Source organism: Lutjanus erythropterus, chromosome 16, assembly GCF_056507025.1.
Source record: "Lutjanus erythropterus isolate fLutEry1 chromosome 16, fLutEry1.hap2, whole genome shotgun sequence".
NCBI lineage: Eukaryota > Metazoa > Chordata > Actinopteri > Lutjaniformes > Lutjanidae > Lutjanus > Lutjanus erythropterus.
In genome coordinates, this window is record NC_139332.1 from 31,466,141 (window position 1) to 31,479,931 (window position 13,791).

General features: G+C 41.3%; 1 protein-coding gene across 1 annotated transcript in view; it reads left to right on the forward strand.

Moving 5' to 3' along the window:
* The window catches only part of macf1a (microtubule actin crosslinking factor 1a), a 261,734-nt gene extending 250,209 nt beyond the window's left edge, over positions 1-11,525 (forward strand). The window contains exons 101-105 of the mRNA XM_084739932.1: positions 618-680; positions 5,013-5,230; positions 7,583-7,699; positions 8,602-8,710; positions 9,264-11,525. Coding sequence (XP_084596058.1) covers positions 618-680; positions 5,013-5,230; positions 7,583-7,699; positions 8,602-8,710; positions 9,264-9,511 — 755 coding nt within the window. The 3' untranslated portion in view covers positions 9,512-11,525. The remainder of the gene's footprint in view (positions 1-617; positions 681-5,012; positions 5,231-7,582; positions 7,700-8,601; positions 8,711-9,263) is intronic.
* The last annotated feature ends 2,266 nt before the right edge of the window (positions 11,526-13,791 follow it).

A 13,791-nucleotide genomic window follows, 5' to 3' on the forward strand; every position in this document is an offset into this window, starting at 1 on the left:
GCTAAAGGCTTCTAACATCAGGTCCTAAATGCACAAACCTGACAAACCTATTTAATGTGTGCATGCTGAGAGCAATTTTAATTGTGATGTGTGGGTCAGATATGGGTCGGGCTCTAGCACAAACACAAACACACTCAACTCTTTACAAAAAGCAAACTTACCTCCTTTACTGAGCTCCTGACATTTACACCACCAAGACTAAGTGATTGACAACATACACACCAAAGGATCACAGTGAAGCACCGACGAAACTGACTCAAGTTTGTCAAGTTGTCTGTCAGCAGGTGATGCAGCAGTGAAACGCTGCCTCGTCTCACTCCGGTGCCGTCTAAAGTCGGTGTTTTTGTTTCTCTCTCCATCTCTTATTCCCCAAAAAATCTCTCTGTTCCCTCCGAGCCCGTCCTCTGTCAGTCCCCAAGGACTTCACCATCTTATCCCATCACACGTTTTATTTCTGTATATCCACGGCTGATTCTCTCTTTTATCGGCCTCTGTCCTGTCTTATATTTTTCATTCTTTTTAAAATAAAACAGTAGTATTGCATGATGCATGGTCCTCAGTTCTCTCCTCTTCCTCCCCCTCTCTTTATCCCTCCCTCCCTTTTTCTCTTTCCTCAGTGCAACATCCAGGACTTAAGATTCTCCGCTCCGATTCCAGTAGCTCCATCTCATCTCGTATAGGTTGGGTTTCTCCTCTATCTCTTACGCTTTCACTCTCTCCTAACTGCCTGTCTCTTCTCCGTCCCATCTGTTTTGGTTCTTTCTCTGTCTCTCCTGGACTCAGTCTGCCAGATTTCTCCTCTTTTCTCTTCTTCTTCTCTTCCATCATCTTCATCTTTTCTTCTTCTTCTTGGGTTTGTTGGTTTGGCCTTGTTGCTGTGCCTTGCTGACTGTGATCACCTGACTAACGTTATGTCTCCCCACTGTTCTGCTCCTCCTCTCTCCTGACCTCCCTCTCCCGGCTGTCGCCATTCACACAAGCTCCGATATCCTGACCGGATTTTTTTTAAACCTATTTCAGAGGTCACTGACACTCGTCCGGACCCCCATTGGTCGTCTGTGTGTGTGTGTGTGTGTTTATGGTCTGTTTGAGTGTGTCGAGGATTGTGGCATCGAAGGAGTAAATTTTTACAAATCAATTAATTTAAAGGGATAGTTCAGATTATATGAAGTGGGGTTGTATGAGGTACTTACATAGTCAGTGTTTTACCTCCAGTAGACGACATTTGATGCGCCCCCAGTTTGGAGACATAGCAGGAGAACAAGTGTAGGAAGCCATGCAGTGTACTGGTGTGTACAGGGTCAACAGCAAAACATATTTTAGCACAGTGGTAAACATTACCTCTGTGCCAACTTTTCTGAAACATGTTGAAGGCATTAAATTCAGAATAAGCGTATATTTACAAAAAAAAACAATTAAGTTTATCACTGTGAACGTTAAATATTTCTATTAAGTTGATTGTAAGTCAAAAAGTTTTTGCAGGTCTGTTCATTCTGTTTTTATATGTGTTTTACACAAAGTCGCATCTTTTTTGTATTTTCACAGCTTTAGCTTGATGTAAGACAGCCTTTTTCAACAGGAAATGGCTGTTAAATGAGCCAAATATCACTCCCTCCAAAGCAACCGGACTGCTTTGGGGAAAAAAAAAAAAAATTACCTTACAGAACACAGGAGTTGTTACGCAACACCTTCTTCCACCGGTTGTGTTTTTTTTGTAATTGTGTGACTTTGGTGTTTTTAAAGGTTGGTTTGAATTCAGTGATGTCACACAATAACACAATAGTTTTTGCCAAAGGAATCTGGCGGCTTTGGAGAGTGATATTTATTCAAATAACAGCAGTTTCCCATCTGAAAAAGCTGAAGCTTAGCGTAGCAGTACTACTTATACTTCTCTAAACTGAGGGCATGTCAGCTGCCATCTGCTGTAGGTAACTGACTATAAATAAATATCTCACAACAAATCTGAACTATCCCTTTAACGGTCTCAACTCCAAAAGCAGTGCTTGTGTGTGTGCATGAGTGTGTTTAGAGTGATATCTTTGTGTGAGAGACTCTCTTCATTCCACCATGAGCATGCTGTTATTTCACGTTGTCTCTTGTGTCTCTTAGTGACAGTCACTCCTGGCTATTTCTGCTGCCGAGGTATCTACACTTCCTCTCTCTGCTTCTCTGTCACTACATTTCTTTCACTCTCCATCCATCTGTCTGTGCGTCCAGCTGTCAGCCTCCATCTTTAACCACAGCTGTCCTCTGTGTGTCTATATATGTATATGTATATATATATGTGTGTGTACAGTCTCTAACTGCGGTCAGGTTTGTGTGTTTAGGCATTGATGTCAAGTCTTGTCTTTGTGCCACATGTTTGCGTCATGCTTTCCCACTCACAACAAAGCAGGATTTGGCCAACCCCTGGTCTTTATTTTTTATTTTATTCTATTTTTTAAGGACTTTTTTTAAATTTGTGATTTAAAGATGGCCAACTTTTACAAGGTGAGCTAATAATAGAAACATGGGTAGAGAAAAGAAGACATAATTTATACACCTCTAGAATATTGTTGTGTTTTCATGTTACAATGAACACTGATTATATATGTATTTTTTTTTTGTTGTTGTTGTTTTGTAGTTTAAGCCCAAATTAAGTAAGTTAGAATTCTTGTAACCTAAGTGTAAAGAGACAGTGAGTGTTTAAGACCTGGGCGTGGCCAGCCTGGGTTTCTAATAACGCTGGCTTCCAACGCGGCTCCTTTAAATGTGATGGCTGGTTGGTGGGAGACACAATTACAGGGTGCACCTGGCTGGCTGGTGTTGAGGGGGGACGTAATTGCAGGGTGCACCCGTTTAATTGACTGGCATTGCTGTTTGGTTGCTAGGGACGATGGCCATGAGGCTAGGAGTTGCACCGCTGCTACAGCTAGCAACAGCCCTCTTCTCTTGACTCTTTTTACACTATTCTTCACTCCTTTCACTTTGTTTCTATTCCATGCTTCCAATCTGATTCTGTCTATCCTGTTTCGCTCTTCTCTGGTTCTTTTGTCTAGTTTTTTTGTTTTGTTTTGTTTTTGTTCCTTTTGTTATCTCTCTGTCTCTCTTTGTGGCTGGCTTCTCCAGGCTTGTTGTTGTCTGCTGGGGCTGCTGCACTACTTTCTGTCCGAGAATGCTGCTGAGTGTCTTTTGAAGAAGGGAGAAACCCTGAATCTCTGGGCTCTCTCCCGCTAAGCATAAACCAGGCATGACCCCCCACATGTATTTATACACATACTGTGTATACACAACAGAGCTGAGAAGCTCCTCCGCAGCAAGAAGTGAAAATGAGTTCAACTGGGAGAGCTTGTTGAAAAAAAAACGAGAGAAGAGAGGCTGTGCTTTGGTCCCACCACCCCTCAGATGTTGTAAAGCAAATACGCAATGAAAGTGTGTGCGTCACTCAGGGAATTGACATTTCTCATAACTGGAGACACTTGCCATTGCTTAAAGGAACTGGTTCGACATTTTGGGAAATGTTCCTATAAAGCCGAAGTCATAATTCACGTCCAAGCCTGCCTCTATTTCACCAGCTTCTTTCTTCGGTCATGAAGTGTGTTTCTCATGTTTACTTTCTCTAAGACAAACTGGCATCTACGACAGCACCTGTTATCAGAAAATAAAACCGTTTTGACAAACTAAACAGCAAGCAATGTTAATGATTAATGATTAATCAATTAATCACACTTAGGAGTTTAACCAATCAGAAATGTATTAATCGACAATGTATGTTTTGTGTGTCACTTCTTCCGAGCTCACAGGTTGCTCAGTTTATTTTGGTCTGCTTTGATAGTCTGGAAATGGCAGCGATTACACGCCATTGTACATTATTTTGTTTGGCAGAGTCATTTATTGAATAAAGACAGGCAGATGTGCCCCTAGTATTGTTCTAATATAACTTAAAATGAGAAAAACAAATGCATTTTGATCAGCTGGTCACATGTTCATCTATAGGTTACAGAAAATTTACAGAATTTGCAACTGTACAACAGTTACTTGATAAGCACGGGGAAAAACTACAGCTGCCTTGAAAGTTTACCAGCGTTGTTACTTATATCATCCTAACTTTTTTCTGTCGTATCCCTAAAATTCACCAACACTCTTTTTACAGACGTGTCAGAGGTTCCCATAGCCCCTTGACTCACCACATCTGTTGAGCCGTGACATTTAGCCCAGAAAGGTCAAGGACTTATCTGAAATTAAGTTTATTAAAGATTGTTAAAAAACAGAAATATCGAATAAACAAAGATATGCAGTGCCAGACATGACTTACTGTTGATAAAGGCTATGTTCCAAGGCTGGATTTTTAGTCATTAGGGTTGTTATAAATGTTATATTTTCTTTCTTCTGGAACAGAACCTGGAAGTTCCGTACAGGGTTATTTCTTGGCCAGTTGCAACCTGTTCTTGTTCAGGAAAATGAATCATCAGATATCCCAAAATGTTGAATTATTCCTTTAAAGATACAATCAGCACTCTGTTAGCGTTTTTCTTAGCTCTCTTGTTGAGAAAATAATGTCCCCAGAACAGAAAATGTTTTCTCTGGCCATGAACAAGGAAATGTGTGAAATAAGAACAAAGACCTGTGGAGGTATTTGATGAATTTGTCTGCAGCAATGACAGCGTGTCTCCAAAACGTGTCCACACATGTGGACGACCTGCTGACTTTCGTTGCGTATCGAATTGATTAATTTAGTCCAACTTTTGCACTCCAACCAAACACACTCACTCACCTCTCCCCTCAAAAACAATCCAACTAAAGTGCACTTACGACCTCCTGAACCCCCGAACCCCTCCCCTCCAAACTCCCGCCCTGCTCACGTGCACTCTCAAATGAAACATGCACGGACTCTGATGTCTGCAGCCAAAGGAAGCACTGACTCTCTCCCTCACCCTGCTCGCTGCCTCTGCCGCCCCCTGCTGGAGGAGAACTGTGAGCCGACACAAACGGACCCACTCATTTGTATTTTTTCTCTCTCTGTTTCTCTTCAGCTCGCGGTCGCACCAACCTGGAGCTGAGGGAGAAGTTCATCCTTCCTGAAGGAGCGTCTCAGGGTCTGGCTGCCTTCCGCTCCCGGGGTCGACGCTCCAAACCTGGCTCCCGCAACGCCTCGCCCACCCGCTCCTCCTCCTCAGCCTCCCACAGCGGCGCCTCCCTCCCCTCTGCTCCCTCCGCCCCCGCCACACCGACAGCCTCCGCATCATCCAGGGTGAGAGCTGACTTCAGTGTCTTAAGATCTCAACAACATTTTAGAGTTGAGGCAGGTTGTAGTTTTATTAAAAAGGAATCCGATGTCTTAGATGTCAGTTATTTTATTTTTTTTTCTTTTAATCGTGCAGTGACAGGTTTCTTTTCTACTTCATGTCCACTCACTCCACTACATTAATGACAGAACAGGATGAAACATACCAGATTTACAAAACACAACCAACCTTCACTCTTTTTAAAAAGATTCAAGGATAAATATCTTTGGTTTGAAATTCATCTTGAATTCATGTATCTAATATCAGCTACGATTTAAAATAAAAATCCCATATGAATTTTTAAGTTACTTGTGTTCACACTGAGACGAAACACAGGAGACAACATAATTAAAAGCAAACCTACCAAAATCAAAGAAACTGAGACACTTCCACAGAAATATTTAACACTGAGACAAAAAAAAAATGATGTGCAGATGAAATCAAATCCAACGTTCAGTCGAATTAAAGGGAAACTCCACCGATTTTACACCTCAAATTCTGATTACAAGTCTTGGGAAGTACTGTTGCATACGTTAAAAAAAAAGTTGCATAACGCTGATGGTGGCTCCAGTGTATATGAAGTCTAATAATTTATCTCAAGTTAGTCTTGAGATAGCATCTTGTGCAAAAGACTACAAGTTTAAAAAAGAAACAAATCTGTAATCTCTTCAGGCCAGTGGTTCCTAAACTGGGGATGTAGAGCCAAGTGGACGACCAGTTGTCAGTTGCTTCCTCAGTTCTTGTTAATGATTGATAATAGTTGTGGGGGAGGGATATGAATTTTTGGGCTTCTGAAGGGGGACCATGGCTGAAGAAGTTTGGGAACCACTGCTTTAGACTGTACCTCATCTCTGTTTGTTGCTAGAGGCAGCATTAGCCACTATTAACATAACATACCAAGATCTGTGACCTTGTGGGAGAAGTTTGCTTTCAGGACTATCTGTCAGAGAGGGCAACTTCCTGGTTGAAAGGCTTTAGGAAGTTAGACATAGTATAAAGAGCAACAAAATTCCCACTAGCAGCAGGTTATGGTGGATGAATGGGTTAAATACAGGACTTTCACCCTGGAGATTGTGGTTTGAATCCCATGTGAAACCTATTGTTGCCTTATTATTTTTAGACTTAGTTGACTTATTATCTTCAGTTTTTATTTTCAGTTTTTAGTCAGAGTTTGGTTAGGTTCAGGCAACAAAACCTCTTGGTTAGGTTTAGGAAAAGATCATGGTTTGGATTAAAATAAACCGTTAACCACATGTTAGAAGGGATTTCTGCCAGAAAGCCCTGAGGGCTAACTTCTCCCATGAGCAATCTCCAACTGAACTGTTGGTGGTTGCATTGTGGGCAATGTAGACAGCACGTTTTGACCCTCAAGAAGAATGTGTGGAATACAAAAGTGGATATCTTTGGTTCCACTGAATCGAGTTTGATCCTTTTTTTTTTTTTTTTCACTTGCTGTCATGAGTCCGACAGTGTTAAAGAGCACAACGCTAAATCGGTGGAGTCTCTGTTTTAATGGGAAACACTGAAGAATCTGTGCAGGGTCATAAAACTCAAACTGGCAGTGTGGTTTAGTCCGTCCTAAATCACGAGAATAACACATTGTAGTTAAGTGAAAGTTATAATTTGTATTTTCTGTTCTGCAGGGAAAGTTTTGCTCACAGCCACACAAACTGAACCACCTCTCCTGTCACACTCACCTTCTGCAGTAATGTTGTTAAACAGAAACATTGTCGGGTCAAACAGCCCATTGTTATCAATCAACCAGACCACGTGTAGTCAGTAGTGTTGATGTTGTCGCCATCCGATGTTAGTGATGTTTTTCATTTGTCTGCATTGTTTGTCATGTGATTACCGTCGGTGTTAAGTGAGCGAGTGACTCTGTATGTGTGTGTGTGTGTATGTTTTTATTGGTTTTTGTTGCACATTGTTCAGTTGTTTTCATCCTCTTGTTGTCAAAAATCACCACATCCTTAACTGTGAAATTTTATTTTTTGTTCTTCTTTCTTTGTTTTGTCTTTCATCTTTTTGCCTTTTCCCCTCATTCCTGTCATTCAAACCCTGCTGCTGACCCGGCTTCAAAAACGTCCTCCCTGCACTGTTGGGCTGTCTGTTAAAAAAAAAAAAAAAAAAAAAATTATTTAATCATCTGCTCTCACACAAAAATACACTGCGCTGCACCTCCCTGCTATCCTCCCCTTCCCTCCATGACTCCCTCCTTTCTTTGCTTCTCTCTATTGCTGCTTTGCTCTCCTTCTCCTCCACCCTTCCTTCCTTCCTTCCTTCCTTCCTTCCTCGTTCCCTTCCCTTCCTCCCTTCAGTCCTCCCATACTCACTCGCGTGACTATGCCAAGCCCTGGCTGGCACACAGTAAAACTCCAACGCCAACCAAGTGCGCCTGCTGCCCAGATCTCGGCCACACCACTCCTGGGCACGAGGTAACACACTCACCCCACCCACCCACCTCCCTGTCCCACCCGACCCCCACCCCACTGAGCGCGCTAATGCACTAACGCACACTACCGGGTGCTCACACAGACACCAAGTACAAATGTATACTTCTGCTGCTGTCATGTGAAAACGCTGAAACTCCAGTTTCAGTGGTTTTCTGTTTGAATTAAAGATGACATCATCTCCTCGAGGTTGTGAACATTTTCCGACTTTTGAGGATAAATACGATGTGGTCGAGCTAAAACCTGAAAGGTTTTAATTTGACAAGGATGACATATTGGTGTATTAATGGCATTGATTAGACTGGAGAGAAAGTTTAATGTGGCACAAACTTTAAAGCAGTTTGAGCGCAAATATATAACAATTCAGAAATATTGTGAAAAATACTTTTCAGGTTTGTTTGTGGGTTTTTTTTTCAGTTTTTGTCGCCCAGTCTTATCACCTGTTAAAGGCAGAGTTGAAACAATTAATTAATTTACAATAAATTGATTGGGTCCGTCATAGTGATGACCCTACAGATAATTATCACGTCTCAATTGATTTGATGCTCATTTTTGTCTTTTGTGATAGTGAACTGAATGTTTGAGTTCTAGGTCGTTAATCAGATTAATCAATGATAAAATAGCCCCCTTTACTCTTCTGACAGTCAAATAGTGATATTGATCATTCGTAGGAATGTGTGGTACAACTCTGTGTGTATAGTTTTCATTCATATTTGTTTGTAGGTCTGTTTTTGTCCAGTGTCCACGTGTCTGTGATGCATGTGTTTGTTTGTTTAGCAATAATATGATCATGTAGTGTTTCAAATACTTGTGTGTATCTGATGTGATGCACACACACCTCCACAGTGAGGTTATCCTTAGCTGATGTTTCCTGTGTGCTTCTGCAGGGCGCGGCGTCGGGGTCCAAACTAAAGAGGCCGACGTTCCACTCGAGCCGAGGCTCGCTGACCGGAGAGAACGGAGGAACGACACACACCAGCAAACCATCACGGACCGGTGAGACACCGGACACGTTCGTACTGCAGAGTCATTTTATGTTCACTGACTGTCAGTGGAAATTTAAAGTGTGTTTTTCACTTTAGTAGCTAATTCTCCATCCCACAGAACATCAGCATGCTAACATGCGCACAGTTACAGTGCTAACGTGCTGACGCAGAGGTCGGACGGAGTCCAAAACAAGTCATGATGTGCTCTTTACCAACTGCAATGCCATTTTATCAACAGAACCTCAACTTACTGTTCTTTGTGCAACTTCAAATGTCAAAGGTCGTAGGAAGATGACGCATCTACCTGTTTTGTAAACAATTTTCATTTTGTAGTTTTATAGATGTTGAGATATTTCAAAGTCGGGTTCACCAAAGTTAAAAGGATTTATCCTCGTGGAACCATGAATGTCTGCACACAACTGCATGAGAAACAATCTGATAGTTGTTACAGTTGTTGAAATATTTCAGCTGCTATGATTATGTAATAACTTTAAACCTAAATGTGATTCATTAGACACACTTTAAAACTCTCTCCTCTTCCTTCTCCTCTGTCTTCCTTCCAGACCCGAAGCGAGGGGGATCCACCGTCAGTGGTCCAACCAGCCGAGCCGGCAGCCGGGCAGGCAGCAGAGCCAGCAGCCGCCGTGGCAGTGATGCCTCAGACGCATCAGAGCTACAGGACGCTCGCTCCGTCTGCTCCGATGCCTCAGACACACCACGACGACCCGGCGGCAGTGCCAAACCCTCCAAGATTCCCACCATCTCCAAAAAGGCCCCAAGCCCAAAGACCTCAGCGTCTGCAAGGAAATAACACCAGCTACTGTTGTCGGCCATTTTGGGCGTACCAGCTCTTCAACCTGAAGTCCATCCGTAGGGCTCGTGTAGAATCTGTGCACTATGACTGACATTTTCCAGGGGAGAGAAGGAGATGGACAGGATGAATGAATCCCTCTCACTCTTTCCCCGCTCACATAAACAGACTGAAAACATGCACAAGAGGAGCAGGAGAGGAGTTCGTGGGGTCCAAAGTGACGTTTCCCCTTTAAGAAGCGATCCCATTTTGCCTTCCAGTCTCCTGCTTCGTCTTTCCGAAGTTCCCCACCAGCGTGGAACCAAACACCACCGGACTTGACGTGATGCTGCCTTACTTTGTGTTACAGTCTTCTGTCCCGACCCGACAGAGCAACAGAGAGTCTTTAAACTGCTTTATATACCACACTGACACACAAATACACACACTTCAACACAGAGGCGGGGTAGGGAGTGGGACACACCACCACCACCACGGCTACAAAAACAAAAAAAAGCTCAAATGACATTCAGGAAAAAAAAAAGAAAGAATTGTGGGTAATTATTTTGGCTTGTGGGCCAGATGCCTCAACGATGAGTTCAAAAAGAAAATATGCAACGACCGCCATGTCGCTTCCTCCTGAAGAAAAACCGTCACCTCAGCAGATCTGCAGAAGCAGCAGACACCACGCGTGGAGAGCTCAGGAGGCGGGAAACGCTGCCCGACACACACACAACCTCAGACCCAGAGGATCGGTGGTGGTGACGGTGGCGGTGGCGGTGCTGCTGCAGCTGAGGGCAAACAGTCACACACTCAAACACCGCAGAGCAGACTCCTCCCGACCGCTGGAACGTTAAGATCAGCCTCGTGTGTGCATTTCAGCAAAGGGCGGTGTGGTTTTGTCACATGCCGGCGTAACAATCCAACACACAGAAATCACAAACTGGCAATAGAGAGGACTATTTTTATGGTGACACACTCAACTAACAGCACATTACTGACAATATACGACATGTGTAACCTAACCCCGTGTTAATGACCGTGTTCGCGGAGTTCAACAACCAGCATGCACTAATTGTCTCTTCCTCTGCAGTTCCACCTTAATGTCTACACTGTGTTGCCCTAAGCAACCCAGCAGCACACACACACTCTCACACACACGTAATGTGATGTGTATCGTGTGTCATTGTTACAGGAAATGATAAAGAGGTCATTGACTTGAGTCACTGTATGCAAAAATTTTAATTTGCGAATGTCATTTTGTTTTTCTTCTCGTTGTTTTCTGGTTAATTTATAATCCAGTTGTACTTTTGTTATCTAGCTTGAAAGAAAAGTCTATTTATTTTTCAGTTTCATGTCATATCACCATTGGCGGAGAGTGATTTAGTATTATGGTTAAAGAAATTGTGATTTTTGTACCAAGGAAATGTCCGCTCCGCTCTTTGACATTATTTGTGTGTAAAGTGTGTTTCTACTTCATTGTAACATTATTCACTAGGTCGCTGATTCTAGTGGCAGCCTTGTTTGTTAATTTTTCTCTTTTTTGCTAATGACTACAATTCCCAGACCATGACCAAAGGGGTTTGCCCTTCATGTGTAGAGAGAACTACAAATATGAATGACAGGAGACCTGGGCGGAGTGGACCAATGAGAGCGGGTTTCCTCCCTTATGTCCCTCCCCACAGCGTCTCATCTTCTAGGCTTTTTTTCAAATGTCCCGTCGTCGCCGATGGGGCCGAGTTGTCTCTGTGTTATCTCCGTGTAAGAGATGAAGTTTATGAAAAACTAATGAAATTACAATAAGAAAGACATCTTAAGGTGATTTTTATTTATTTATTGTCTCTCTGAGGGAGTCTGGACTCGGGGCGCGGGAGACGAGTCCGCCACCTTTTGATGCTGTGCTACTCTCAGTGTGATGATGAGAACATGGAGGGGCGTAACTAGGAGTCAATTGTGTAAAAGTAAAACAAAAAACTAAAATTATAAACAATTTTTTGTTCTGTTTTTGTATTAAAAAAATATGCTTGCAGTAAAACTGTTTCTGGTCTTTGATTTTTTGTCTTCTTTATCGATTTGTGCAAAAACAAATCTGAGCGTGTGTGAAAGTGTGTGAGCTGTGTGTAAACGTGGGCAATATTACAACTGAAAACTGACAGAAGATTAACAAGCAACTATTTTGATTAATGATCCAACTTTTCCGATGTTGACATGTTGATTTCTTGATTAATCTACAGTAAATTGAATATCTTGTTTTTTAATGTTCATCAGACAACTTGGATTCAGGAAACTTGATTTCTCGCATTTTTCTGACACTTTATAGATTAAATTATTAATTAATTGAGCAAGAAACGTCACATTGAGTTCATGTAAGAGAATGTGGGCTAATACAATATGTTGCATAATGATGTCGATGTGTAATTTTTGTCTACAGGATTTCTTCATTGTTGGATTATTTTATTATATTTGTTGTATTAGCAGCACAGTTTGGCTTTTTTTTTTAAATGGTGTGTGAAAATACATGTCCCAGTGCACACATCGCATGATTTTTAGTATTACACATGTAGATGTTACATTTGTTACAGTGTGTGTAGTTTTTTGTTCCTTCATCATGATTGTCATAAATTGTTCATATGTTCATGAATGTTATGGTTCTTTAGATAAGTTTATATTATATTTTTGACATTGTATTTTGTGGTTATTAAAGTGGAAACACTACCGCTATGGCTCCCAAAATCAACAAAATATGTAAATTCCTTATAGTAGCTTTAAGCAGGACTGATAGTTGGAGTATTGCTGCCACGTCCGACGAAGGAAAACTGGTCACATCATAACTTCACAAGTTTATTGTTATATTATGTTGTAACATTATATTTCCATGCAGTTGCGAAAAAACAAGGAGCATTTCCTGTCTTAACATATCATCAGATTGTAAAAAACATTTTGTGATAACAAACATTTCTTGTCATAATGTGATACTGATCTGTTTTTATGCGTCCATGCTGGCGACAGCCGTCTGTACCTCAAGAACGCCTCGATGGAATTTCTTTAAATTTGGCACAAACATCCACTTGGACCCGAGGATGAACTAATAAGGCTGTAATTCTTTGTATTTTTCTGGAGTGGCGGCAGTGCGCTTCCAATGACTGATGTGTGCATATGTTAGTCATTTTTCTTTAGATTGTAATGAGGCAAACTGACATAATTTTGTCTTTTCTCTTGTGTGTACATGTGCATGCCTACATTCACTCAGCCTGACAGCAGACCACAGACTCAGAGGCAGTGACCGGACATTTCTAGGTAATTATCCTGTAACAGATAAGGACACACCCGACTGGATCTTCACTTCTGTGGACAGAGAAGAGGTAAACACAGGGGAGGAGGTGCTGGTGGTGGTGCTGGTGGTTGAAAGTAATTTTAATAATTTAAAACGTGTGTTTCTCCTCCACTCTGTCTCAGTGTTGGGGCTGGGTGTCGTTCAAGATTATTTGATACCGGTAGTGATGCATTAACTTACAGGTTCCTGAATGATGATCATTTTTAAACCACTTTTATAAAATCAAGTTTCAGGCAAAAAAAAACAACAACAAAAAAACATGGTACAAATCTTTAGTTTTTATGTTTTTAGCTCCTTTTCACTCAAAGCAGTTCTATAACATAAAAATCACCTGTTCTAAACTAAACTAGCAACACTCTAATTTCATTTGTTGGAGTGAAAATGTATTCTTTAAGGGTTTTTATACATGAAATATATGGAATTAATGAAATGTTTTAGTGTGCTTTAATTTTATTAATATCTGTACCAGAGAATACCCTCATCCCAGACAAGAATTCTCAACTTCAACTTCAAAATGTGTTGAAAACCCTCAAAGCAGAAAACTAACATCTACTGATAACGTGCGTAAATATGTGCTATTATTATCATCTTTGTTTTAAAAATTATCTTTTATGAAAATGTTGGCCTTAAAAAGTTGTGTGCCAAATTTACATCGCCATCAGATTTTTACAAAAACATGATTTAATCAGGCATAAAAACAGTTGGCTACACCCTCAGGACCCCTGCCTCTCTTCCTGGTGCAAATAAAAGCAGGAGTACGGCTCGAGCGCCGGTAAAATTTAATAATTTTGCTATCAGATGTGAGTCAACCATAACATACCAACTCTGCAGACCTTCTACATCAAAGCTAAATATTTTGATTAAAATTAAGAAAATTCTGAGCAACTTTAAAGAAATAAAATAGCTACTCACTATGACGATGCTGCCATTTAGTAAAAGATTTAATCACCAGGAGATTTGACCGTTA